This window comes from Vipera berus (genome assembly GCF_964194415.1).
Source record: "Vipera berus genome assembly, chromosome: 10".
In the NCBI taxonomy this organism is placed as follows: domain Eukaryota; kingdom Metazoa; phylum Chordata; class Lepidosauria; order Squamata; family Viperidae; genus Vipera; species Vipera berus.
In genome coordinates this window covers 9,607,819-9,632,815 of record NC_138213.1, presented here as the reverse complement: position 1 = coordinate 9,632,815, position 24,997 = coordinate 9,607,819, and the positions used below count along the sequence as shown (strand labels likewise).

At 47.5% G+C, this 24,997-nt stretch overlaps 2 protein-coding genes across 2 annotated transcripts; one reads left to right on the top strand and one right to left on the bottom strand.

The window, feature by feature from the left end:
* The first annotated feature begins 399 nt into the window (after positions 1-399).
* EXOSC6 (exosome component 6) lies at positions 400-2,531 on the top strand. The gene has a single exon (XM_081335561.1). The coding sequence runs from the start codon at positions 415-417 to the stop codon at positions 1,264-1,266; it is 852 nt and encodes a 283-aa protein (XP_081191687.1). The 5' UTR covers positions 400-414; the 3' UTR covers positions 1,267-2,531.
* A 2,619-nt stretch (positions 2,532-5,150) lies between these two features.
* On the bottom strand, positions 5,151-24,627 carry LOC308672608 (RNA-binding Raly-like protein; the record flags this gene model as incomplete). Its single annotated transcript, XM_081335652.1, has 7 exons — positions 5,151-5,358; positions 7,945-8,105; positions 9,520-9,633; positions 11,078-11,226; positions 11,520-11,570; positions 21,660-21,738; positions 24,504-24,627. The coding sequence occupies 7 exons, from the start codon at positions 24,625-24,627 to the stop codon at positions 5,320-5,322; spliced, it is 717 nt and encodes a 238-aa protein (XP_081191778.1). The 3' UTR covers positions 5,151-5,319.
* Between the last annotated feature and the right edge of the window lie 370 nt (positions 24,628-24,997).

Sequence of the window (24,997 nt, the reverse complement as noted above, 5' to 3'; positions counted from 1 at the left end):
AATTCTCTTAAATTTGGGGCTTGCGTAAATTTTACATTTCTCACCCAAATCTTTTCCCAAGTATCCATTGTAATAACTTCTTGAATATTCTGAGCCCGCTTTACAGTGCCGTTGTAACTTCGAACGGTCACTAAATGAAGTGTTGTAAACCGAGGACTACCTGCACTATCCGCTGCTGGAGGGAGCCCCAGCAACTGACAGTGGAGCTGCCTTGCGCAAAAGCGCTCCAGCGGCCGAGGCGCTCCAGCCGGGCGCCAGGCTCGACCTCCTCCTCCTCCTCCTCCTCCTCCCGCCGCCGCCGAGAAGCAGCGGCCACCGCGGAGAGCCGAAGCCGGCAGGGGGAGCTGCCGGGAGCGCCTGGCCGCCTTCCTCCGCCCTTCCCCTTCCGGAGCCAGGCGCGCCAAAGCCGGGGCCATGCCGCTGGATCACCGGCGGGTGCCGGGCCCGGAAGAGTCGCAGTCGCCGCTGCTCTACGTGCCGGCCGGCCAGAGGGAGAGCGGCGAGGCGAGCAGCCGGGACCCGTCGGCGCTGCAGCCGCTCTTCGCCCGCGTGGGGCTGCTGAGCCAAGCCAAAGGCTCGGCCTACCTGGAGCTGGACGGCGGCACCAAAGTGCTCTGCTCCGTAGCCGGGCCGCGCGAGGCGGCCGGCGGCGGCGGCGGGGCGAACGCCCCCGGCGAGCAGCGCGGCCGGCTGGTGTGCGAGTTCCGCCGGGCGCCTTTCTCCGGGCGCGGCGGCCGCGGCCGGCCGGGCGAGAAAGAGCCGGAGCTGAGCCTGGCGCTGCAGGAGGCGCTGGAGCCGGCCGTGCGCCTGGCGCGCTACCCGCGGGCGCAGCTGGAGGTGAGCGCGCTGCTCCTGCAAGACGGCGGCTCGGCCTTGGCCGCCGCCATGTGCGCCGCCGGGCTGGCGCTGGCCGACGCGGGCATCGAGCTCTACGACCTGGTGGCGGCTTGCGCGCTCAGCCGGGCGGCCGGGCCGTCGGGGACCGAGTGGCGGCTGCAGCCCAGCGAGCCCGAGGAGCGCGCCGCCGCCGCCCGGCTCACCGTGGCGCTCCTGCCTTCCCTCAACCAGGTAGCCGGCCTGCTGGGCAGCGGCGACGGCGGGCCGGCCGACAGCTGGGCGCAAGCGCTCCGCCTGGGCCTCGACGGCTGCCAGCGCCTTTACCCGCTGCTGCGCCAGAGCCTCCTGCGGGCGGCCAAGCGGCGGGCGCCCGGGCCGCAGGAGCCGGCGGACATGGACACGGCCGAGCCCTCCGCGGGAACCGCCTGAAGTCGCCTTCGGGCCTTTTGCGCAGGAGCTTGCGAGCCAGAGCAGCGTTTCCCAACCTTAGGAACTTGAAGATGCGTGGACTTCAACTCCCAGAATTCCCCAGCCAGCATAGCTGGCTGGGGAATTCTGGGAGTTGAAGTCCACGCATCTTCAAGTTCCTAAGGTTGGGAAACGCTGAGCCAGAGAACCGGGAGACGGGACGCAAGTGCCACCGCGGGGTAGGAAGCGGATCGAGGCCAGACGGATGCGGAGCGAGAGAGCCGCCTGACCCACCTGGAACTTCATCTGGAAACTTTCTGCGCCCAGCCCCTCACTTTGAGAAGGGGGTGAACTTTGCTGCAGCGTCTCCCCCAAGAAGGCACCTCCCGAGCCGTGGCTGTTCGACTCCCAACTTTGCTTTGACTTTTTTTTTTTAAGTTGGGTAACTGGAGGCGTCTCTTGAACTCAGAACTGCTTCCCTTATCTTAATGCTGAGATTTGGTCCTATGGGGGCTGCCTCTGGCCTGTTCGTGGGGTCCTTGGGATGCAAAGGCGACTGGGTTTCTTGCGAAGTAGGTCAGGTTGAAGTGATGGCTGAGTTTTCGCCAGAAACCAGAGTTAACCGTTACTTGAGTTAAAAACCAAACAAAGGGGGTGTGAAGTCTTAGAAGGCTGTGGGGAATCGGGTTATGACATTAAGCGCTAACATGGCTTGTTTTGTTTATTGTGAACTTGTGAACCCAGGGCAATCCAGTGGTTAACCATACTTTATTTAGTGCTTTGGACAGATAACAACCAGTAGCTTGTGTAAGTGGATGTTTTTAAAGGTCAACTTTATTTTGATACCATTTTTTTCCATCTTACTCAAAATTGAGAAAAAAAAGTCACTGTTTTGCTTTGTTTTTTTTATCCTGGCTTCTTTGCTGCCTCTTTTATTTCTTGTTTTTGATCCTCTTCTAGCTTCGCTGAACCCTTGTTAATACATTTTTTTTTCTCTTCTCCACTCTCCTTTGGCGCTCTCCTGAATTTCATACAATGTGATTTTTCCTCGGATAATAATTCACTGGGACTTGATTTTCTGCCTGCTATTTAAACACATGAATTCAACAGACCAGTTGCCTTGTTTATATAATTAACGTATCTCTTTTATAAAGCTGGCTTTGTTTCTTTTTTAGTAGTTGCTTTGTATGGAAACATTTTACTCCCTCTCTTTGTAGAGAGTAGAGAATATTAAAGGTAAAGGTTCCCCCGCACATGCGTGCTAGTCGTTTCCAACTCTAGGGGCCGGTGCTCATCTCCGTTTCAAAGCCGAAGAGCCAGTTCTTGTCCGAGGATATCTCCGTGGTCATGTGGCCAGCATGACTAGACGCCAAAGGCGCACAACGCTGTCACCTTCCCACCGTAGTCCCTATTTTTCTACTTGCATTTTTACGTGCTTTCGAACTGCTAGGTTGGCAGAAGCTGGGATGAGTAACAGGCGCTCACTCTGCTACGCGGCACTCGGGATTCGACCCGCCAAACTACCAACCTTCTGATCGACAAGCTCAGCGTCCTAGCCCACTGAGCCACTGCATCCCTTCAGAGAATATTACTTTGATGGAAATAAGCAAGAACTCTACTTAGGCAAAGGGGTATGTGTGCATGAAACTTTTTTTTAGCCCAGAGAGATAACATTCAGAAGGGGATCAGCCCAATCAGACTTGGAAAGAATCTGTCATTATAGCCTATCTCAATCAAGGTAGTTTTAGCCTTGTGTGGAGTTGATTTCTTGGTCTGGTCCACCTAAGAGCCTTGGTGGAGCAGTGGGCTAATGCCTCCTTAAGTAACACCAGCTGCCTGCAATTAGTGCAGGTTCGAGTCCCACCAGGCTCAAGGTTGACTCAGCCTTCCATCCTTCCAAGGTAGGTAAAATGAGGACCCAGATTGTTGGGGGCAATTAAGCTGACTTTGTAATAATGCCGCTTGGGGTGTGTGTGAAAGCCCTAATAAGCAGGCATATACATAGAATGAAGGCTACTGCTAAGCTTGTAAGACGCCCTGAGTCTTCGGAGAAGGGCGGGATATAAATGGAATTAAAATAAATGGAATTAAATAAAATAATGTGCTGATACCCATTCTGAGAATAAGGTTGCCCTCTAAAACTAGCGGGCGGAGAAACTAAAGGAAACATATTCCTATGGCTAATGACTAAGGTGAAAGGACGGCATTGGCTTTGGTTTCTTAAGAGAAAAGAGGGAGGCTTTAATGGTCTCTAGTTATTATGGCTACAGAGTAAGTCCACGGTCTGGTTTGAATACCATTTGGTAGAGACGTTTGGTTTGGTTTGGACTTGGTAAAGGTAAAGGTTCCCCCGCACATGCGTGCTAGTAGTTTCCAACTCTAGGGGCCGGTGCTCATCTCCATTTCAAAGCCGAAGAGCCAGCGCTTGTCCGAGGACGTCTCCGTGGTCATGTGGCTGGCATGACTAGACGCCAAAGGCGCACGGAACGCTGTTACCTTCCCACTGTAGTGGTCCCTATTTTTCTACTTGCATTTTTACGTGCTTTCGAACTGCTAGGTTGGCAGAAGCTGGGACGAGTAACAGGCGCTCACTCTGTTACGCGGCACTCGGGATTCTACCCGCCAAACTGCCGACCTTCTGATTTGACAAGCTCAACGTCCTAACCCACTGTAGACCCATCTAATTCAGACATGTCAAACTCACAACGTCACGTGACATCGAGCAACGTTATCGGGAGAGTTGCCATTGCCGACAATGGGGTGGGCGTGGCTTCCAGATGACACATCCGGCCCGTGGGCCGGCAGTTTGACACCCCTGATCTAATTGGTCATCTTTGGCCTGATCTGGCAAGATTGATTCTTATGATAAATTTGTAAAGTGCATTAAGTCAGAACCCAAATTCATTCTCTGTGTTATGTAAATCCAAGTGATGATCTGGAGCAGTTTCTACTCCTACTCTATTCTACTCCACTCCACTCTCTTACCAGAATTCTCCCCCCCCCCTAGTTTGGCTAACTAGGAAATTCTGGCTCATGCATCTTGAAGTTCTCAAGTTTGAAAAACACTGATTTAGTGTGACCAGTAGCTCCAGCCATTATAGTTAATTCAGTAAAGTATGGTTAAAATTAGCTACGGTGAGTACACGAACAGACAAGCAGTGTGCAGTCATTTATGACACACTGTTTTTACTGGAGTAATCAAAGCAAAAAGTGTATACAGTATGTGCAGTTTTGATGAAGTTTCTTCGGACGCCTTTTACCCCTTAAATCACTGAGATCCACTCTTTCTTGTGAGGGACTAGAGGACTCTGCTCTGAAAATGCCCATGGCATCTGTCATTAATCACCTAGGACAGGGGTAGACAACCTTGGCTCTCTTATGACTTGTGGACTTGAGCTCCCAGAATTCCTGAGCCAGCATGGCTCAGCTTGGAAACTCTCCCTTCAGCATGGCTGGCTCAGGAATTCTGGGAGTTGAAGTCCACGAGTCCCAAAAGAGCCAAGGTTGCCTACCCCTGGCCTAGGAGCCCCTCTTTGGGAAGATGGGTGGTTTTAGAGATATGAAATGTAAACTAAGTGCTCAAGGCCATAAAATCTTTGCCCTGCCTTGCCTAGGCCGATGTGTGCAACCCAAATCTCAAAACTACATCCTTTGATGTCTGCAGACAAGATTAATCTGGACACGAAGCATCTTGGACCTGACATGCAATTGCTCTTTGGGCACCGATAAAAGAAAAAAAGAATGGTTTGATCTGTAGCACATCGCTACTGTTTTATTTCAGAGCAACAACGATTGGTTCAAATGTGAGTCATGGTGCCTGCTTTTCCTGTCCCCTTTCTCCCATCCTGGACCTCTGTTTAAGGTTTTTTTAATCTACAATAGCACACAGGGCCCACCCTTGAGTTGACACAGGAAGCTCTCCACCAGCTTAGAGGCAGCAGCCATGCTGCAGCTGAACCAGCACGGATTGCAAGGAAGCGACATCGGAGGCTGCACGAGCTGAAGCCACGGGAGGAAAACGCAACACAGAGAAAAGGAAGGGCTTGGCGAGGGATCCCAGCAAGGTAGCCCTCCCTACTTGCTTCCTTCGGAATCTGGTGTGTAATTTCTCACCTGCAAGGGAACAAAATACTCAAAACGGTAACTCTGTCCAGTTGCAGCTTCTCTGCTTTTAAAGAGATTGGAGGTCAAGTGGGACTGATTTAACTCAACCATGGCTTCCTATGGCATCTGAACCAGGTCACCATATCTAGAGTTACAGCAGCATATTTTGTAGTTCCTGAATGTTGGGTAATAAGAGACCCATGCATCTTCAGAATTATTTGGATGAGCATCTGGTATGGCTCAAAAATGCATAGCTTCCTTATAGATTTCTTGCAGTAACTAACATCCCCCGAAGGGGGCAGTGTATACTTTTAAAGGGTGCATTCATAAGTGTGTTTCCTGGCATAAGAAGCTAGCTACCGTATATAGGCTGAATCAGGTCAGTTGTTGATCCCAGTTTATGATCTGCCACCTCAAGGATCTTTGCTGGTTTTCCCTTCAGATGTTGAGCAGTGAACCTTCTGTAGACAATGCAGGTTGTTCTGCCATGGAGCTAAGTCAAAAGGGCTACACGGTGAGCTATCCAATCATTAACTCAGCACTGTTGATAACCTGACCTGGTCTGTGCACTTTCTTAAACCAGGAATGGACAACCTTTATGTAGTTGCCCTTCAGGATGTTTGGGACCTGTGTGGGCTGGGGCCAGGAGTGTTGCAGCAGGACTTAAGAAGGAGGTTGGTCTCCATTTCCTTTTTCGAACTGGGATTAGCCTATTTTGAGAAATTACACCATTGTTTTGGAGTACGTTCAAACTCAAAATGCTAGAAAGCCGTACCACCAGTTTTTAGCAACAGGATTCAGAGATGGTTTAGGAGCTGCAAAGAATGAGGGAAGGGGGTTGAATGGAGCTGTGGGATCTCAGAATGCTCACCCTAGTGTTAAACCATGGTTTGACCATGTTTCGTAGGACAAACCGTAACAGCTCGATTCACACGTTAAATCATGGGAAATAAACCATGAAGCATGGTTTATGGGGGAAAGCAAAACCAAAAAAACCCCCTGACCTATGGTTTAATGTGAAGGATAAGCCCCGTCACTAGCTGGCAGCAACTCACAAGGTTTTAGTTTTAGCTATTTCCTTTCTGAGCCCTGTCTGAAAATAAAGGAACTCAAAGTTTCCTTTGAATCGAGTTTGATTGCCTGTGTCTCCGTGTTGCTCTCTTCAAAACAATGTGGAAGTGGATTTGTCCATGATTTCTACTGAGCTTTTTTTACTTGTTTCAATGTCTAGATTGCAAGCCTGGGATTCCTTAGTGGTCCCCTATCCATTACTAAATAGGTTGAACTTGGATGTGCTGCAGTTGGGCTGGAGCTGAGCTGTATTCTTTCCGTAACAAATGTCTTCTGAATAACATGTCAAAGCAGCTATAATACAGGTAGTCCTCGGCTTACAACCATTCATTTAATGACTGTTTGGGGGGAAAAAAGCGATTGACGACCATTTTTGGTATGACTGTTTTAGCATCCCCGTGGTCACGTGATCAAAATTCAGATGCTGAGCAACTGGTTCATACTTATGACAGTTGCACCGTACTGGGGTCCTCTGATCACCTTTTGCAACCTTCTGACAAACAAAAGTCCATGGGAAACTAGGTTCATTTCACAACTGTGCTACTAATTTAACGACTGCACTTTAACAACTCTAGCAAGAAAGATGGTAAAATGGGGTATTGTGTATGTGTAAATCCTATTTAGTAAGGACTCCATTTCAGCTTCTTTGTGTAGTTGCTCTTTCATCTCTTGCCCTTGAAAGCCTGGGCTGGTTACAGAATCTTCCAAAGGCTGCTGCCAAATTGTAATTTTTAATGTCATGGAAGGAGCCGGTGATTAGATGCAGAAGAAGTCACGTTAATTGTCTAATTACATTGAATTTAATTGCAGTTAAATCGGGGACGTTATTTTCTTGATTCTGCTTCCCTTCTTGTGGCCTTGCCCAAGCCCTTCGGAAGCACATTCACACTCTCGGGTGGTCCTTCGCCTAAAAAATTGGGGGTCCCCTGCCCTAATTACAGGGGGCCCGATTCTCCCTGTTTCACTGCATCAACCTCTTGACCAAAGGTGCTTTTTTTCAAAAGGCAACGGGACTTTGTTTTTCCTTGAAGAGGTTTCCCTTCTCATCCAAGGAGCTTCTTCGGTTCATTCATTTCTTGGATGGGAAGCGAAACGTCTTCACGGAAAAACAAAAGTCCCGTTGCCTTTTGAAAAAAAAGCACCTTTGGGACAACCACGAGGGCGGATGGCTGAGAATCTCCAAAGACCCTCTTGACAAACAAATAACCTGAGCAGACGACACCCAGACATTAATTGAGCGGCCAAAAAATTGTCTTTTCGGCTTGGTGCTTTCCAGCTAAGCTACCCTCCAGAGCAAAGACCTCTAGAATGGTTTAGTCTGCTCCCACCCTGAGCTTCTGCCCTTCCCTGCCTCCCCCCCTCCCTCCTCCCCCCCCCTCAGTGCTTCTGAGCCATCTGATACCAGGAGGAGGAGAAACAGCAGCATAAATATGCCATGGAGGCAAATGAGGATGGATGCTCTGAAGTGTGAAGGAAATGCAGTAAAATCCCATCTGCTGGCACAAAGCTCAGAGCCCCACTTACCGCGGCAGCTTCTTCGGTGTCTGTGCTCTCCTCTGCACTGTCGACCTCTTGCTGATGGGGATGAGCCTCTGTTTCAGCGCTGTCCTTCATCCGGATGGGTTCTGCTGCTGGATAGGAAGCATCCACGCTGGCAAAGAATTTTCTCTTGCTGTCCTTGGCGCCTGAGAGAGATCAAGAGATGCTGGCTGTGGGGTTTCTCCTGCTGGTCTAGCAAGAAGGAGCAGGCAGCTTTGGGGTTCGCCCATCCCTGATGCACATTTTAAAGGCAGGCAGTCCTCGAATTACAACCATCTGTTTAGTGACCGTTTGAAGTCACCACGGCCCAGGGAAAAAAAGTGACTTACAACCGTTGCAGCATCCCCCCGCACCCCCCCCCATGATCACATGATCAAAATTCGGATGCTTGGCAGCTTGTTCGTATTTATGACGGTTGCAACATCCTGGGGTCATGTAGAACTCCTTTTGCAACTTTCTGACAAAGTCAACGGGGAAGCTAGTTTCACTTAACAACCATGTTGCTAACTCAACAACTCTGCCAAAGAAGGCTATAAATTGGGGCAACAGTCACTTAGCAACTGTCTCACATAGCAAAAGAAATGTTGGGCTCAATTGTCATAAGTCGAGGACTGGCTGTACCTCGGGGCAAGGACTGAATCAACGGGGTTCCTGGTTCCTGGCATGTCTAACATGCTAGTGATCATGCTAGCCTAACAAAGAGATGGATTAGGAGTGACCCAACAGCTGTCTTCCATTACTTGAGGGGCTGTCACAAAGAGGAGGGTGTCAACTTGTTCCCCAAAGCACCAGAGAGCAGGACAAGAAGCAAAGGGTAGAAGTTTGTTAAAGAGAGAGCCAGCCTAGAACTAAGAAAATTCCCGACAGAACAATGAGTGATGGAACAGCTTATCTCCCGGAGTTCTGGGTGTTCCATTGTTGGAGGTTTTCAAAGAAAGTTTGGACAAACGCTTATCTAGGATGGTATAAGGCAGGGGTAGGCCATCTTGGCTCTTTTATGACTCGCAGACTTCAACTCCCAGAATTCCTGAGCCAGCATGGCTCAGCATGGAAACCTCTCCCTTTCCCCTCAGCATGGCTGGCTCAGGAATTCTGGGAGTTGAAGTCCACGAGTCATAAAGCGGCCTAGGCCAGGGGTAGACCACCTTGGCTCTTTTATGACTCGCGGACTTCAACTCCCAGAATTCCTGAGCCAGCATGGCTCAGCATGGAAACCTCTCCCTTTCCCCTCAGCATGGCTGGCTCAGGAATTCTGGGAGTTGAAGTCCACGAGTCATAAAGCGGCCTAGGCCAGGGGTAGGCCACCTTGGCTCTTTTATGACTCGCGGACTTCAACTCCCAGAATTCCTGAGCCAGCATGGCTCAGCATGGAAACCTCTCCCTTTCCCCTCAGCATGGCTGGCTCAGGAATTCTGGGAGTTGAAGTCCGCGAGTCATAAAAGAGCCAAGGTTGCCCACTCCTGATATAAGTTCTGCTGCCCTTAGGCAGGGGTCTGGACTACTAGGGTCTTCAAGTTCCCTTCTAGCCCTTTGGTTCGATAAGACTCTTCTCTCCCTCACCTGTGGGCTGTTCCCGCTGTTGATCCATCCGATTGAGGCTTTCCAGCAAGTTGTCCACCTGTGCTTTGATCTGGCTTAATTCCCCTTTGATGGAGTGCAGTTCTTCGGCCCGCACTGCAGGGAGGAGGGGAAGAGACGGGAGAATGAGCTATGTTCCTTTTAAAGACCCTCTGCAGAAACTGAACTGGGAAACATGGACGGGGGTGGCGGTGTGTGTGTGTGGAGTTCGTTCTAGGTTTTATGGCCAGCAGCCATTTGCATCCATGCTAATGAACAGGATAATTTCCCAGCTTTGCAAACCAGAAAATCCGAAAACAGCTGCTGCAAAAGACACAGCAATAAAGATCAGGAGAATTGTTTCCCCTGTGCATATCTATCTGCAAGTCCAACCACACACAAATGGGCACATACAGAGTGTTGTTTTTTAAACCCAGAAATCCTACCCATCAAAAGAAGCGACTTTGTATAGGAACAGCCTGGGAGATTATTCCTGAACTTTCTCGCCTTTGATTGAATTGGCTGGCTAGTTCAAATCAATATGAAATGCTGCTTTAGTTTCTAAATTTCCACTCTCATTCCTCCAGGTTAAATTACATTTCCTGTTCTGTCTTTTCCCTTAAAAGGCAACCAGAATTCTGTTTTCTTTTTCTCTGTTGCTTTTGCCTTATTCGAAGACCACCTTCTGTCTTCTAAAAGGTAAAGGTAAAGGTTCCTCCGCACATGCGTGCTAGTCGTTTCCAACTCTAGGGGCCGGTGCTCATCTCCGTTTCAAAGCCAAAGAGCCAGCGCTTGTCTGAGGACTTCTCCGTCGTCATGTGGCCGGCATGACTAGACGCCAAAGGCGCACGGAACGCTGTTACCTTCCCACCGGAGTGGTCCCTATTTTCCTACTTGCATTTTTACGTGCTTTCGAACTGCTAGGTTGGCAGAAGCTGGGACGAGTAACAGGTGCTCACTCTGTTACGCGGCACTCGGGATTCGACCCGCCAAACTGCCGACCTTCTGATCGACAAGCTCTGCGTCCTAACCCACTACTTGCCCCCAAAAGCTAATGCCTTCCCCTAATTTCCGTTTTTCTCTAGAGATGATGAGCAGCAAGCAGGTCGCCGCTCCCGCTGAGCATCCCAAATCTTCGAGGGTGTTATGGGCTCCCACTGCAGCTCAGCCAACCACCACTGACTGCTTTGACAGCCAGTATGATGCGCAAAAGAATATTTAACCTCGATTAGACAAAGATGTTCAGGTCTTTGCGAGCTATAGCTCAGGGAAGCTTTTTGCTTTTTAATAAAACGGATTAGTTGGAAAAGATGCAACCATGGTCCTGATTTTTGCTGCCCCAAACCAGTGTTTCTCTTCCATGGCAACTTGAAGATGTGTGAACTTCAGCTCCCAGAATTCCTGGATGGAGAATTCTGGGAGTTGAAGTCCACAGATCTTCTAGTTGCCACGGTTGAGAAACACTGCCCTAAACTAACATGGCTTTTGGACTACAAGATGGCTCAATGCACCATCTTGCTACCAAAATCTTGCTTCAAAATCTGAGTCCCCAGACACTCACATTTTGTACGTCCTATTGAGGAATTGCTGTTGTTTCTGAAGTCTGTGTGTGGGCTCAGGGTGGTTTTACTTTCAGGGCCTAGGTGGCTTCTTCTAGTCTTGATAGGAATGTGTCCAATAAGAGGAGGGATCTTCTGGTATTCGTAGATCCTGCAGGAAAGGTAGGTAGTGGAAGTTCATTTACAACAGGTCTCTTTAAAGCAGGGGTCTTCAAACTTGTCCCTTTTATGACTTGTGGACTTCATCTTCCAGAATTCTTGAGCCAGCTATGCTCAGGAATTCTGGGAGTTGAAGTCCACAAGTCATAAAAGGGTCAAGTTTGAAGACCCCTGCTTTATAGGCTTGGTTCAAGTCAAGTTTTGGGAGCAATAAAAGTTAAGGAAGTTGCCATCTCTATGGTTGAATCACAAAGTAAAGAGATGAGATGAAAGCCCTAAACTCACCTGTATGGCAAATCATCTTTATAAAGCTCATAATCCATATCACAGTTGTTCCTGCAAAGGAAAAGAAAGACTTATAAATGTTTGCATATTTTCCAGAGTGGATAACCCACCATTTCCTCAGCAGATTTGAACTAGCATCTCCTTAATCTTAATCCAATTCTTCATCTTTTTTTTTAGTCAGGATAATTCATTCTCTCTCTCTCTCTCTCTCTCTCTGTCTCTCTCAAACACACACACACACAAATCGAAGAAGGTCTATACTAAAAACCACTGCAAACCCGTTCACCTACATGCATGTTTGAATAAAGGAAGACTGGAACGCATTAAAAAAAACCAATCTGCTCTTTTAACCAACAAACACTGCAAAATGCGAGACCCAATAAGCTTTTAGTGTGGTTCCACTTTGGAATGTAGGCTGTTTATCTTCCTTTGATTTTTAAGGTGGGGGGAAATGTGTAAAACGCCTTTAAGGGTGTGTGTGTTTGGGGGGGGGGGGGGAGAAACATGATTTATTTCTTTAAAACCAATACTTTGCTGTTCTCCAAGACTGGTGATGTTAAATTTCACAGAGGGTAATTTTGCAGGAAAACACAAGGCTGTCAGCTCATATTCTTTCCTGAACGAAATGAATACGCCTGTAATAAATTCTATATTTTAGTTCAGAAGATCCGATCCAGGATCAGAATAATCAGCAGATTTTCAGAGAAGCTTCATGTGAAAAGCTTTTGGAATGGGGAATGTCTAGGTGGTCCTTGACTTACGACCACAACTGAGCCCAAAATGTATGATGTTAAGTGAGACATTTGTTAACTGAATTTTTGCCCTCTTTTATGACCTTTCTCACCACGTTTGTCAAGGTAATCACTGCATTTGTTACAATTAGTAACACGGTTATTAAACGGCTTCCCCATTGACTTTGCTTGCCAGAAGGCCACAAAAGGGGATCACATGATCCTGGGATACTGCGACCGACATAAATGTGAGTCAGTTGCCAAGCATCTGATTGTAAATCACATGATGGTAGGGATGCCGCAACGGCCGTGTTACAAGCCCCTTTTTCCAGTGCCACTGTAACTTCGAATAGTCAGGAGATGAACTGTTATAAGACGGGGACCACCTGCAAAATAATAATAATAAAAGGGCAAACTTGCAAGACCTGTTTGTGTCTTGCTTGGAAATGGAATTTTAAACAGGTGGAGTTTTTCCCCCTGATCACATCTGCCAACATTCCTCCTGTACGCAACTATTAAAAGGTCCATGAGCTCCCTCCACGCTTATGGCATGGCTTCTGGGGCAATAGATTAGATCGTGTTCTTTCCACCACTAAACTAGAATGTTCCATTTCATGAGTGCCAGGTCCTTGTAACACAGCTTCTACAGTATGCAACAGATTTCACGAATATCTGCCTGTGTGAACTAGGGAAGGTGCTCAGAAGAACACGGGAAAGCATTTGAGCAAAGCATCCCTGTTGACTTTTCCACATAGGTGGTCTTCAACTTACGACAGCGGGGACTGGAACTTCTGTTGCTGAGTGAGCAACGCCCACTTACGCAAACAGTTTTTGCCATGGTCATTAAGTTCATCCATACAGCTGTTAAACAAAGCAGCAGGTCATTAAGCAAGTCCAATTTCCTCCACTGACTTTGGCTACCGGAAGCTGGCTGGGAAGGTTGCCAATGGTGACTCCTAGGTCTGTGCCAGTTGCCAGAGGTCTGAATTTTGATCTCTTTCCTCTGGCTTGGCCACTCCAGGCTGACCTGTGTGCTAGGATGAAGTTGCACTTCAGATGAATGCAAAATGCTTCTAAGCCTCTTCCAAGTTCAAGAGGAAAAGAAACAGCTTGTGTTCCCTTTCCTATCATGAGTTGGTAGACTCAACCGCTAGCCACAACTATGGAATTATGTTTCCGATTTTCCAAAAGTAGGGAACTTCTCCCTTTGGTTTTCTCTTCCTAGTAGAAGCAGGAGAGAAAATTGTCTTTCAGTTCTGGGAAGTAACCCTATCGTGAATATACGTGTTTCAGTTTTGATATGCCGTTTTTCCTTGTTTTTTCCTGCTCTTTTGCTTGTTTTCGATATGGCCTAGAGAGGAACGGCGATTGAGCACTTTAGACATTGTATTTGAACAGAGAAACCCACCGTGATTATGCAGAGCAGCCCTCTTTTGCAAACGGTGGCTTTTAGAAGACATTTACTTGGGCACTGTGCTAGAAACCAAGAGCAATCACGCTGAGCATGTGGAACTAATATTCTAGTTCAGGATGTATTATTGCCAGGGCTATACACCGTGATTGCACCAGGGAATGGATGCAGAATGTGAACATTGCTATAACCATAATGTATTAAATGTACATGCTACCTAGACTCTCGTTAATGTGGGTGCTGGCTACACAATTCAGTGGAACAATACAAAAATAGATTTCTACCCTTGAAATGGAAAGTTGAAGTGGAAAGTACCTGGTGAAAGCACAAAGGCCTAATCTGCAACTCTTCTACTAATAGGCAGCACTTCCCAATAACTCACAGAGGCCTTAAAACGGGCCAGCCTGCACCTCTTTGCTCTTGCACTAGAGTCCTCGCTTTACAACCGTTCATTTTAGTGACCGTTCAAAATTACAACGGCACTGAAAACAGTGACTCACACTTAACGACCACTGCAGCATCCCCGCGGTCGCATGATCAAAATTCAGACGCTTGGTAACTGACTCGTATTTATGACAGTTGCAGCGTCCCGGGGTCATGGGATCCCCTCTTGCGATCTTCTGACAAGCAGATCAATGTGGGGACCAGATTCACTTAACAGCCGGGTTACTAAGTTAACCAGTGTGGTTGGATTCCCTTAACAACTATGTTAAGAAAGGTCGTAAAACGGGGCAAAACTCACTGGGCAGCTCTCTCGTTTGGCAACAAAAAGGTTGGGCTCAGTTGTGGTCGTAAGTTGAGAACTCCCTGTAATAGGCACCACTCCCAGAGGTATTAAAGCAGGCCAACCTGGCCCTCTTGGCTCCTGGAATATTCACATCCAGAGCCTAGAGATTGGGTGAGTTCCCTAATTTGTTTTTCGGGCAAACCTCACTCACAACCCTCCCTTGGGAACGAGGTGCTTTTCCGCAGCTCCACTTTCCTGGCTCGGGCAGAGCAGAGAGACCCCAGGCCATTCCTGGAAGAACAGCTGCAAAGAGGCAGAGAAGCCAGCGCAAAGGCATTCGGAGCGAAAGGGGTTGATCAACAGGACCTGTAAATGGGAAAAGGGCGTCTGCTGGGGCAGGATTTCGTTTGGAGATGCTGGTGCCATATAATAAATTATAACGGCAGGCTTCTAGCTGAGTGGTACCTTGGTACTCACCATTCATTGGTTCCGGGAGGCGCGATGAACACCGAACAAATTTTTCCCCCCATAAGGAACAATGTAGTGAGTCACACGGTAGCTGACACTGGCAAGTTCTAGCTAGTGCATTGAGTACCAAACAAATGAGCATCGGGACCAAGTTTTCACGTCAAAATGCTTTCAATGAGTTTCAAAGCAGCTGAGTTCCAAGGTACTACTGTATTTGAGAGGCTGTCGGAGAGAAGATGGAGTCAAGCGATTCTCCAAAGCACCTGAGGGCAGGAGAAGAAGGAGCAGGTGGACACCTACCAAGGAGACAAGCAACCTAGAACTAAGGCGAAATTGTCTTGCGGCAAGAACAATTAATCAGCAGAACGACTTGCCTCCAGAAGTCGTGAGTGCTCCATCACGGGAGGTTTTCAAGAAGAGATTGGACAGACATTTGTCTGGAACGGTATGGGGTCTCTTGCTTGTGTAAGGAGGTGGACTAGGAGACCTCCAAGATCCCTTCCAACTCTGGCTTTCTTTTAATGCTATAAATTCTAGGCCACAGGTCTGCAACCCACGGCTCCGGAGCCACATGCGGCTCTTTCAGCCGTCCCCTGTGGCTCCCAGTCCTCTGCCACGTGCAGTCCAAAAAAAAAAAAAAAGCGGGACTAAAAAAGTTCAACCAATCAATTCAAATATGCAGGGTAGGTGCACATCTCGCCTTGGCTCCACTCTTCAGTCAAACCCTGTTCTGCGCATGTACGCGCATGCGCACACATTTTTTGCGGCTCCCAGTTTTTCCTTTTGTGAGGGAACCGGTTCCGAGTGGCTCTTTCACTGTTTCAGGTTGCTGACCCCTGTTCTAGGCAGTGTGTTTCTGGGCAGGCTTTGAGGTTTTCTTCCCCCCTCCCCTTTGTGTTCTTCGCCTTTTGCTATCCTCCGAATGGCACACGGCTCCTCCAGGTCAGTTGGTGCCAACTCATGCCATGCCCAAAGACTGAGACCCGAAAGCAGTGGGGTGCCAATTCCCAGGATGTCTAATCCTGAAATGGAGCAGAAAGCAAGTCTGGCATCCCGGAGGGATTTACAAACCTCTCACGAGGGCTGATAAAAACAACCCTCCTCCTTTTAAAGGCACAGAGAGGCAGCTGCTGGCAGCCAGGAGGAAGGACCAAGCCAGGAATTCCAGAAAGGCTGTGCAGAGATGCTATTGTTTTCCCCTGGAAGTTATTTTTGGGTTCTTTGTTAAGGCCTTTTGTTTTCCAAGCTTCCATCTGTTGGCTGCTCCCCTCTCCAGAAGGACCAATTTGTGACTGAGATGAGACCTTCTTGACAGGTCAAAGTTCTCTCAAAGGCACCTAGGCTGCAGTTTTGTGTATATCCCATGATCGGGAACTTGGGGAGGGGGCTTTCTAGATCCTCCCCAGATTCTGGGGCTCCTGAGTAACATAATCAGCCTCGTTTGTAGGGGAAATTCATGTTAACGTGCTATGTCTAAGAGGCTCTGACTGCATTCACACAACCCGCGTAGCCAGTTAGACTAAACCACCTGTGGTGATTTAATTCAGATCACACCCTAAGCTTGATTAGTTTCATACTTGGTTAAGCTTAACACAACAACAACAAAAACCCATTAGTTCTTTTGTGATACAAAGCATTGGGAAAATCTGGTCATCTGACTTGTCTCCAAAGTCTACCCTGGAAGGGCCCTCAGCTGACCTTGACAGTGTTTCTTTAACCTTCACAGTTTTAAGATGTGTGGGCTTCATCTCCCAGAATCCCCCAGCCAGCTGGGAGTTGAAGTCCACGCATCTGTACCTCTCCCAGCTCCGCTTTGCCCAGATGACTTCTCTAGAAACAGATTCACTTCAGAGCTGTGTCCCTTAGCACTGTGAGATCATCAAAAGGTTTCTCCTAGTAAATGATTCCCAGATTCCACTAGAATCCAGGGAGATGGGAAATCAGCTTCCAGCAACTGCATTCTCTCTCTTTCTCCCCCCCCCACTTTATCCCACCCTCCCCCTTGCGTGCACTGACTTCTCACTGAAATGCTGTCTGAAACCAAGTCATTTTCCTCCCCAGCCCTAAATAAATAAATACATACATAAATCCCATCAAAGCCCCCCCCCCAATCTATTGCATCAACTAATCTCTTTTATTGGCAGCAAAAAGGAGCCCCTTAAGAGGATCAAGCCGTAGGAGGAAATCTACGTGTGATAAAAGATCACAAAGCTTGCTCTTTTATCTGCGGCCATTTCTGAAAGCACATGGCTGTCAGAGAAAATAGCCTTCTGGCTGATGGACCGATATTTTATTTAGCATGAAAGTGGTATATTTTATCCAGGGCTGGCCCAGAGGATAATATCTCTTCCTGCCTAGTTTTATATGATTGAAGCTGAAACAGGACTTCCTAAATACAATGGATACTATGTCAATCAGAATAATGCTGGAAGGGACCTTGGAGGTCTTCTAGTCCAGTCCTCTGATCAACCAGGAGACCCTATACCATTTCAGACAAATGGCTATCCACTCTCTTCTTAAAAACCTCCAGTGATGAAGCACCCACAACGTCTGAAGGCAAGCTGTTCCACTGGTCAAATTGTCCTCACTGTTAGGAAGTTTCTCCTTAATTCCAGGTTGCTTCTCTCCTTGATTAGTTGCCACCCATTGTTTCTTGTCTTGCCTTCTGGTGTTTTGGAAAATAGGTTGACCCCCCCCCTTCTTTGTGGCAGCCTCTCAAATATTGGAATACCGCTACCATGTCAACCCTAGTCCTTCTTTTCTCTAGATTAGCCATAACCCAGTTCCTACAACTCTTCTTCATATGTTTAGTCTTCATCATCCTTTAATCTTCTTCGTTGCTCTTCTCTGCACTTTTTTCCCCCCCAAAGTCTCAGCATCTTTTTTGTAATGTGGTGACCAAAAGTGGATGCAATATTCCAGGTGTGGTCTTACGAAGGTTTTATAAAGTGGTACTAATGCTTCACGTGAGTTTTACCCGATACTACCTCAGCTCTTCTGTTGATCCTATCCTTTGATATGAATGATTTATTCATTGCATTTCTATCCTGCTTCTCCTCTGAGGGCTTCAAGAGGGATGGCTCCATTAATCTGGGACCCTGCAACAGCCCTGGCCATAGATTAGTCCAAGAGGCGATCAATGGCTCCAATTCAGCCACTCAAATTTTATTCCACAGCCAACCCCTTAACACAATACACTAATATCATTCAAACTAAAAGCTTAATATTATTACAATTCTAATTGCCTACCATGGCCATAGTGCCTGTTACTCGTCCCAGCTTCTGCCCACCTAGCAGTTCGAAAGCACGTAAAAATGCAAGTAGAAAAATAGGGACCACTCCGGTGGGAAGGTAACAGCGTTCTGTTCGCCTTTGGCGTCTAGTCCTGCCGGCCACATGACCACGGAGACGTCCTCGGACAAGCGCTGGCTCTTCCGCTTTGAAACGGAGATGAGCACCGGCCCCTAGAGTCGGAAACGACTAGCGCGCATGTGCGGGGGAACCTTTGCCTTTTTATTACACTAGCACCTTGTCTGTTATAAGTAATTATTACAAAATGTTATGCAGACTTGGTAGCACTTGATGGACACCAAAAGTTCATGATTTGGGTTTCTTGTCCCAGTTGAATACACAAGACAAAAGTTTCAACTATTGGGAACTCCAGAGATATAGAGAAACAATCCTATTAGATCAAGGTTATCCAGCCTTGGCGACTTTAAGATCTGTGGACTTCAATCCCCAGAATTCCCCAGTCAACATGGCTGGCTGGGGAATTCTAGGAATTGAAGTCCACAGATCTTAAAGTCACCAAGGTTGGATAACCCTGTATTAGATAAAAAAAATATCAGAATGTACAAATGAACTGACCACTGAGTCCTTTAAGCCTTTCAAGAGGCCAGAACCCCAAAAGATGAAATTCAAGGTTGAACCACCACCAAGTGATCCTTCATGGCACTGATACTTCTACATTCTCCTTTAGTCAGTGAATATTCTTGGATGATGGGGAAGTCCCTTGGCCATCAACTACGTTGGTTGTAGAAGTATGTCCAGGACACACAGCAAAGCTGGATTGACACTGGAGAACCTTTTAAATTGCATGCAGCACCCTAGCGGTGTTGAGTTTCCAAAAAAAGGTCTTGGCTCAATAGGTGCATGACAAAGAGTACAACATGGGGACTTTTGGGTTTGGAACGCAAGCTAGACATGCCACTCATTGTGGGAGGTGGAGGTTCCACTCGCCAGAGTCGTGGCTTTTGCACATTCCAGCTGCTGACATATTTTTTCAGTTGAGCTTTTGAAACAATCCATTCTTCTTTCCTGCATTTGTGATGCAGCTTTTGTTTTTTTGTTTTTATAAAGAAACTGCTATTTTTCTGGCCTTCATTCTTCCTTGATGCTTTGTCTATTTTCCTGTCAACTTCACAAGCAAATCTCTCTGAAAACTTGATCTAGTCTGTTTCATCATCATCGCTTGTAGTCAATTTCACGGGGAAATTGGTCCTGGTTAAAAAAAAATATCGATCTATGTGGTCACTAGAAGTAAAAATGATAATATAGGACTTGATGACACCTAATCAATCTAGTCAATTTCACAGTACAATGGGCAATTTCCTGCTTTGGTCTTCTCTGCTCAAAAAGAGCTTGCTTGCTTTCCCTAGCAGTGCTCACAAGCAAGTAGAAAACAGGATTAGATAGTCCTCGACATACGACCACAATTGAAACTAGAATTTTGATTGCTAAGCAAGACAGTTTCATGCCTAAGGTAGACCTGGAACTCAGTCTCCTGGTTTCTAGGCCAGCCAGCATCTCCACCATCACTCTGGATTTCACCTCTTTTTTACTGTTTTCCAACAAACGGTAGGATATTCACATATTCTTAATTAAGGACGATCCTGAGAATGTCTCCAAGATATCTATTCTCTCCTTTTAAATTCTCTCCTGCCAAAGTGAATGAGAATGACCTGGGGGTGGGGCGGGGGGGAAGAGAATAAAGGATTTCTCTGCCCTACAAGCATTTGATCCCCTCTGGGGAAAATCCTGTTTTAGGTTACTAAGCCCAGAAAGTAGTCCTGGATCAAAATTAGCTCTGAACACAAGTTTGGCAGCCCAGATGCCTTTTTTCTTCTCTCTAGAGTTGCCAATTTTTGAACTGGTCCCTGTGAGAAATTGTTAGCCATCATTAATTTAATCCATCCTTATCTAACCCAGCCTTTAAGTTGTTTTGAGACCAAATCTCTCAAAACTCACAGCCAGAAAGGCCGAAAACTCCAGGAATTGTAATCCCAAAAGATCTTGAAGGACGCAAAGGAGGAAGACCGGATTAATCTAAGTAAGTAAACTCAGCCTAGAAATGTAACTTTGATGTCCCGATGTGGGACATCAACGTTGGATGTAGATTTTCTCTCTCCAAGGACCCTTTCATTCAGCTACCACCTTCACTTCCCAAGTCCTCGGCATTGTTTTCAAATTTCCATAAAATTATCCTTGAAATCTTGAGACTTCTGCAACAATCAGTCAGGTTTCCAAAGAAGAAAGAACAACGTAAGTGAGGATTGGGAAAAGCTCCTGGCTCTCTCTTTTCTTTTGGCTTCATTTATTTCTCCAGGGGCAGGAGATGCTCCTGTTTCAAAACTGCATTCGTAGCAAATCCTTCTGTACCACCACTGAGTAAGAAGGAATTTGTTCAGATGTCTTGGAAACAAGGGTTGCAACGTTGACTCAGGAGTGGTGCAAAGCAGCTGTGTGGAAGTGTCCACAGGAGCTTTGAGAGAAGGATGTTTCTATTCTCATAGAGACATACTTGCTAATTGTTTTCCAGCTTGCTAGTTTTAATTCTGAGAGCTGTAAAACAGGTGGGCTCCTGTCTAAGGGATTCTGAGTCACATTCCAATTTGTGTCATATCAAGAACTTCAGAAACCATATTACACCGGCTTCAGTGAAACTCATCACAGAATATATGGAAAAGATTGATTGTTTGGCTGGATGGATGGACCGGAGAGAAGTCCAAATCTCCATACAGCCCTGAATCTCGTTGGGGAATCTGGGGTCACTAACCACCCTATTCTATCTTGTAGGATAGTTGTGAGGAGACAAGGAGAAACTACCTAGGACAGGGGTAGGCAACCTTGGCTCTTTTATGACTCGTGGACTTCAACTCCCAGAATTCCTGAGCAAGCATGGCTCAGCTTGGAAACTTCTCCCTTTCCCCTCAGCGTGGCTGGCTCAGGAATTCTGGGAGTTGAAGTCCACGAGTCATAAAAGAGCCAAGGTGGAACTACCCATGGCCTATGTCCTTAAGGTACTTAGATGGAAAGTTGACTAGGTATCCTGCCCCAAACTCCTATTTCTTTGCTTTCGAATTTGCTGCTAGCTTTCTGTATTGCTACCAAGGATCATTTGGGAAAACTACATCCTCTTCCTTCACCATCCAGCCCCAGTTGTGAACATGAACACACAATCCACAGGATCTGTTAAAAGAAGGCAATCCGCTGCTAGAAGGGACCATGAAGGTAGGAGTTAAGAACTGGACGTTCTGTGCCTCAAGCAATTCTCACCTTCTAAAAATCAATGCACTGGTCTTAACTTGCTTATTTGTATGCTCATCTCTGAAATATAATTTGGTATTTCTAATCCAGTCTCCAGGGAGATTTGATTTTGATTCCAGCCCTACCTGGGTTTGGGCCAATCTGGAGATTGTTAACGGAACCATTCTAAGCAATTTAAACTAGGAATCAAGGTTAGGTTTGGGGAGAACGGCAGCAATGGTGGGGGGAGAGAAACAACAAGGGTGCAGTGGACTCACGGATACAGACTCCCGGTGTGTTGCCTCTTCTGACCAGGCCTGGTATGGCTCAATTTAGGCTCTCGGGCCATGTTTATATCTAGAGAAAAAGGAAAAATTGGCAACAAAGGAGAAACAGCAGAGCCAAACAAGAAGACAAGCAGGAGTGGGCAGATATGGCTAAAGAAAAAGCACTTACTTCATAGTGCTTTACAGCCTTCTCTAAGCGGTTTACAGAGTCAGCCTATTTGCCCCCAACAACCTGGGCCCTCATTTTACCAACCTGGAAAGGGTGGAAGGCTGAGTCAACCTTGAGCCGGTCAGGATCGAACTGCTGGCACTCGGCAGAATTAGCCTGCAATACCGCATTCTAGCCACTGCACCACTGCGCTACCATGGCTCATGACCCTTTTGTCACCCAGATGAAGACAGTTGAAAACAGAAGGCACGGACGTCTTTTCAGCCTATCTGCGCTATTTATTAGCCATGGAATTGTCTGAAGATGGAATTAGAGTCTGCACTCAGAGCATTGACAGCACAGATGCAAATGTAAGCACCATTTAAACCACCACCATCACCCCCAGGGGAGAGGAAAAAGATGCTCCTTCTGAACAAACATCATCTTTCTTCTTTTCCATCTAGCTTGCAAAGAATGAGTCACGATTTTTTTTTCTGATACAGAATTATTGTTTTCTGTTGCGGGGGTGGCGGGGGGAGAGAAAAGAGCCGTGTTTCTTCAGCGGCACTAAAAATCCAAAAATGCATTTCAAAGATGAAGTACCTCCTTCACCAGGAACTGTAAGCGGGGCTGCTTCCTATACTTACCTAGAGCGATGAGTATCTTGGAGCAATCAGCAGGCCTTGCATTTCAGATCTGAGCGTTCAAGGGAACGTGGGAAGGCTGAATACACGAGACAAAGTTTGCCCTTCCAAAATCTACTCCTACCGTTTTTTGTTTTTGTCCATTCCAGATGGATTCCCACCCACCTCCAGCTAATGATGGCACACACACACCCCAGCATCTATTTCTGCTTGGAACATTCTCAAGATATAGCCGTTTGACTGCTGCTTGTGGTGTTATCAAACTCTGGCTACCACCATTTCCGAAATGAGTTCTCTGCTTTTTTTTTTTTTGAGCTCTGGGAAGAGGATTCCACAGTTGACAATTACAAAGCAGAGCCCTTTTTGTCTCAAGGAAATTGCTCTACGTCTGCAGACAGAATCCTGAAAGCTATTTATGCTACCAGGCAAAGGAGAGATTTGTTGTTGTTGTTTTTTTATCTTCATCCCTTGTCAGGGCAAAACTGGGGTGCACAAATGTGTTTCTCAATCTGTTCATCAGATACACTCACCCAGTGCTTTTTTTGTAAAAGAAAAAGGTGCCGGAACTCACACATGTCATACAACCCGCCTTGCCTACCCTACAAGGTTCCATCCCAAAAAGGTGCCGGAACTCCGTTCTGAGCGTTCTTATGAGAAAAAAAGCCCTGCACTCACCCATGGCTTACTAATCCAGCCCAATCTTCCCTCTGTATAATGGTCACACCGAGCCATGAATTGGATCACCCAAGCGGGATCCACCAGTCTCTTAGCTAAAATATACTCGGCTAGTATGCCATGCAAGCCAAGCCACTGAGAAAGGCAGAACTTCCAATATAGACAGAAGCTTAAGAGCAAGAAGCTTGATTCCCCAAGCCACACTCTCATTCACACCCTCGTGCCCGTACATGCCTGCCGTGGTTCCAGAGATGCTGATTGCCTTCCGGCTACGATTCGGTAGGTCACGGGTATTACCTTAAATGCCTTCCCTGCCAAGATCTATCGCTCTACCGTGACCATTTTCATGGCCTTTTTTTTTTATCTAACTTTCTTTCAACCAAAGGGTTGGTTATGTAGAGAGAAGAAGAAGAAAAAGAAGGGGAGGGTGGGCAAATGGCAGGCTTTGTTTCCAAGCAAGAAACAACCTCCCTCCAAAAAAAAACAGCACCCACAAAACACACACACACACACACACACCCCACCATCCCCCTCCCGGTTATTCTGCATCGCAAAGGGCAATGCATTGCTTTTTTTTTCTTTCTTTCTTCTTCTTCCCCCAAATGGCTGCGTACCCTATCCAGAAGAAGGACAGGGGGGGCGGTTAAATGTGGAAGCAAACCCCCCACCCCACCCTCTCGCCAAGGCTTAGTCCACCTCTTCCCTCCCTGCCTGTTTTCCCCTGGCTGCCTCCGCCTTGGCAGCCAAATTGGTGCCACCTTGTCTTGGGGTGGTGGTGGGGGAAAGCCCTGCCTCCAACCCAATGAACAAAATAGGGTTACTCACATCTCCAGCGCCCTTCATGCCACCTGAGAGAAAGAGAGAGAGGGGGGGGGAGAGAGAGAAGGGGAGCAAAGGAAGACCCAGTGCCAAGTCTCTCAGTCTCTCTCCAAACCTCCAGCAAGGTTGGTGGGCAGCAGTTCTCTCCCCCACCACCCACCCCTCCTCTCTTCATGGAACCAACAGATCTCCAGCTTGAATCCTGTACCCGAGGAATGTACCAACTGCCATTGTCAGGGGGGTGGGTGGGGGTGATGGTTGCTAGACAGGAGGGGGAGGGGTCAGGCAAAGCAAACCATCTCCACATCACGGGCAGGGGAAATTTTTTTTTCTTTTTACAGCCTAGAGACTAGAGCTTCCATCCATCCTGACCAGCAGCTCCCGTATTATTTGGGGGTGGGTGGGTGGGTGGGTGGGAGGCTGGATTTAGGCTGGGGTCTTCTTACAAGTGGTGTATGGGTCTCTGGGGACGTGGGAGATCCAGAGGAGAGGAGAAAAAAAAGAAAAAAGAAAGAGGTTTGCTGCTCTGTCTAGCCGGCTATTTTTTACCTTGGGGATGAGGCGGAGAGCAGATGTTCAAAAGAAATCCCGAGCTTTCTGCAGTCTGTGCCCTCCACGGATCTGCGGGCTCCGGCTTTCCAAAGCTGTTGCTGCTTCCCACATTTTGTCCCATCGGTGTCCGTCAGATGTGCTAGGCTGGGGTTGTCCAACCTGGACAGCTTCTAAGATTTATGGACTTCAGCTCCCAGAATTCCCCAGCCAGCCATGCTGGCTGGGGAATTCTGGGGAACTGAAGTCCCCAAGTCTTAAAATTGCCCACACCCCTGTGCTAGACTTACGATTTGCAAAAGTACCAGAGACAGTGTCACAAACCCAGAGGAACCCACGTTTAGGGGATCCAGGTGAGCAAAATTGGCTTAACGTTCCAGGTAGAAGGAAAGGTTTGAGAGAGTTAGCCGAGCTAATCTGCAGAATGCCAGAGCCGCAGGAGGTGGCGGTAAGCAGAGGTGGAAACGTGCCCCTCTCTTCTGCCCTCTCATGGC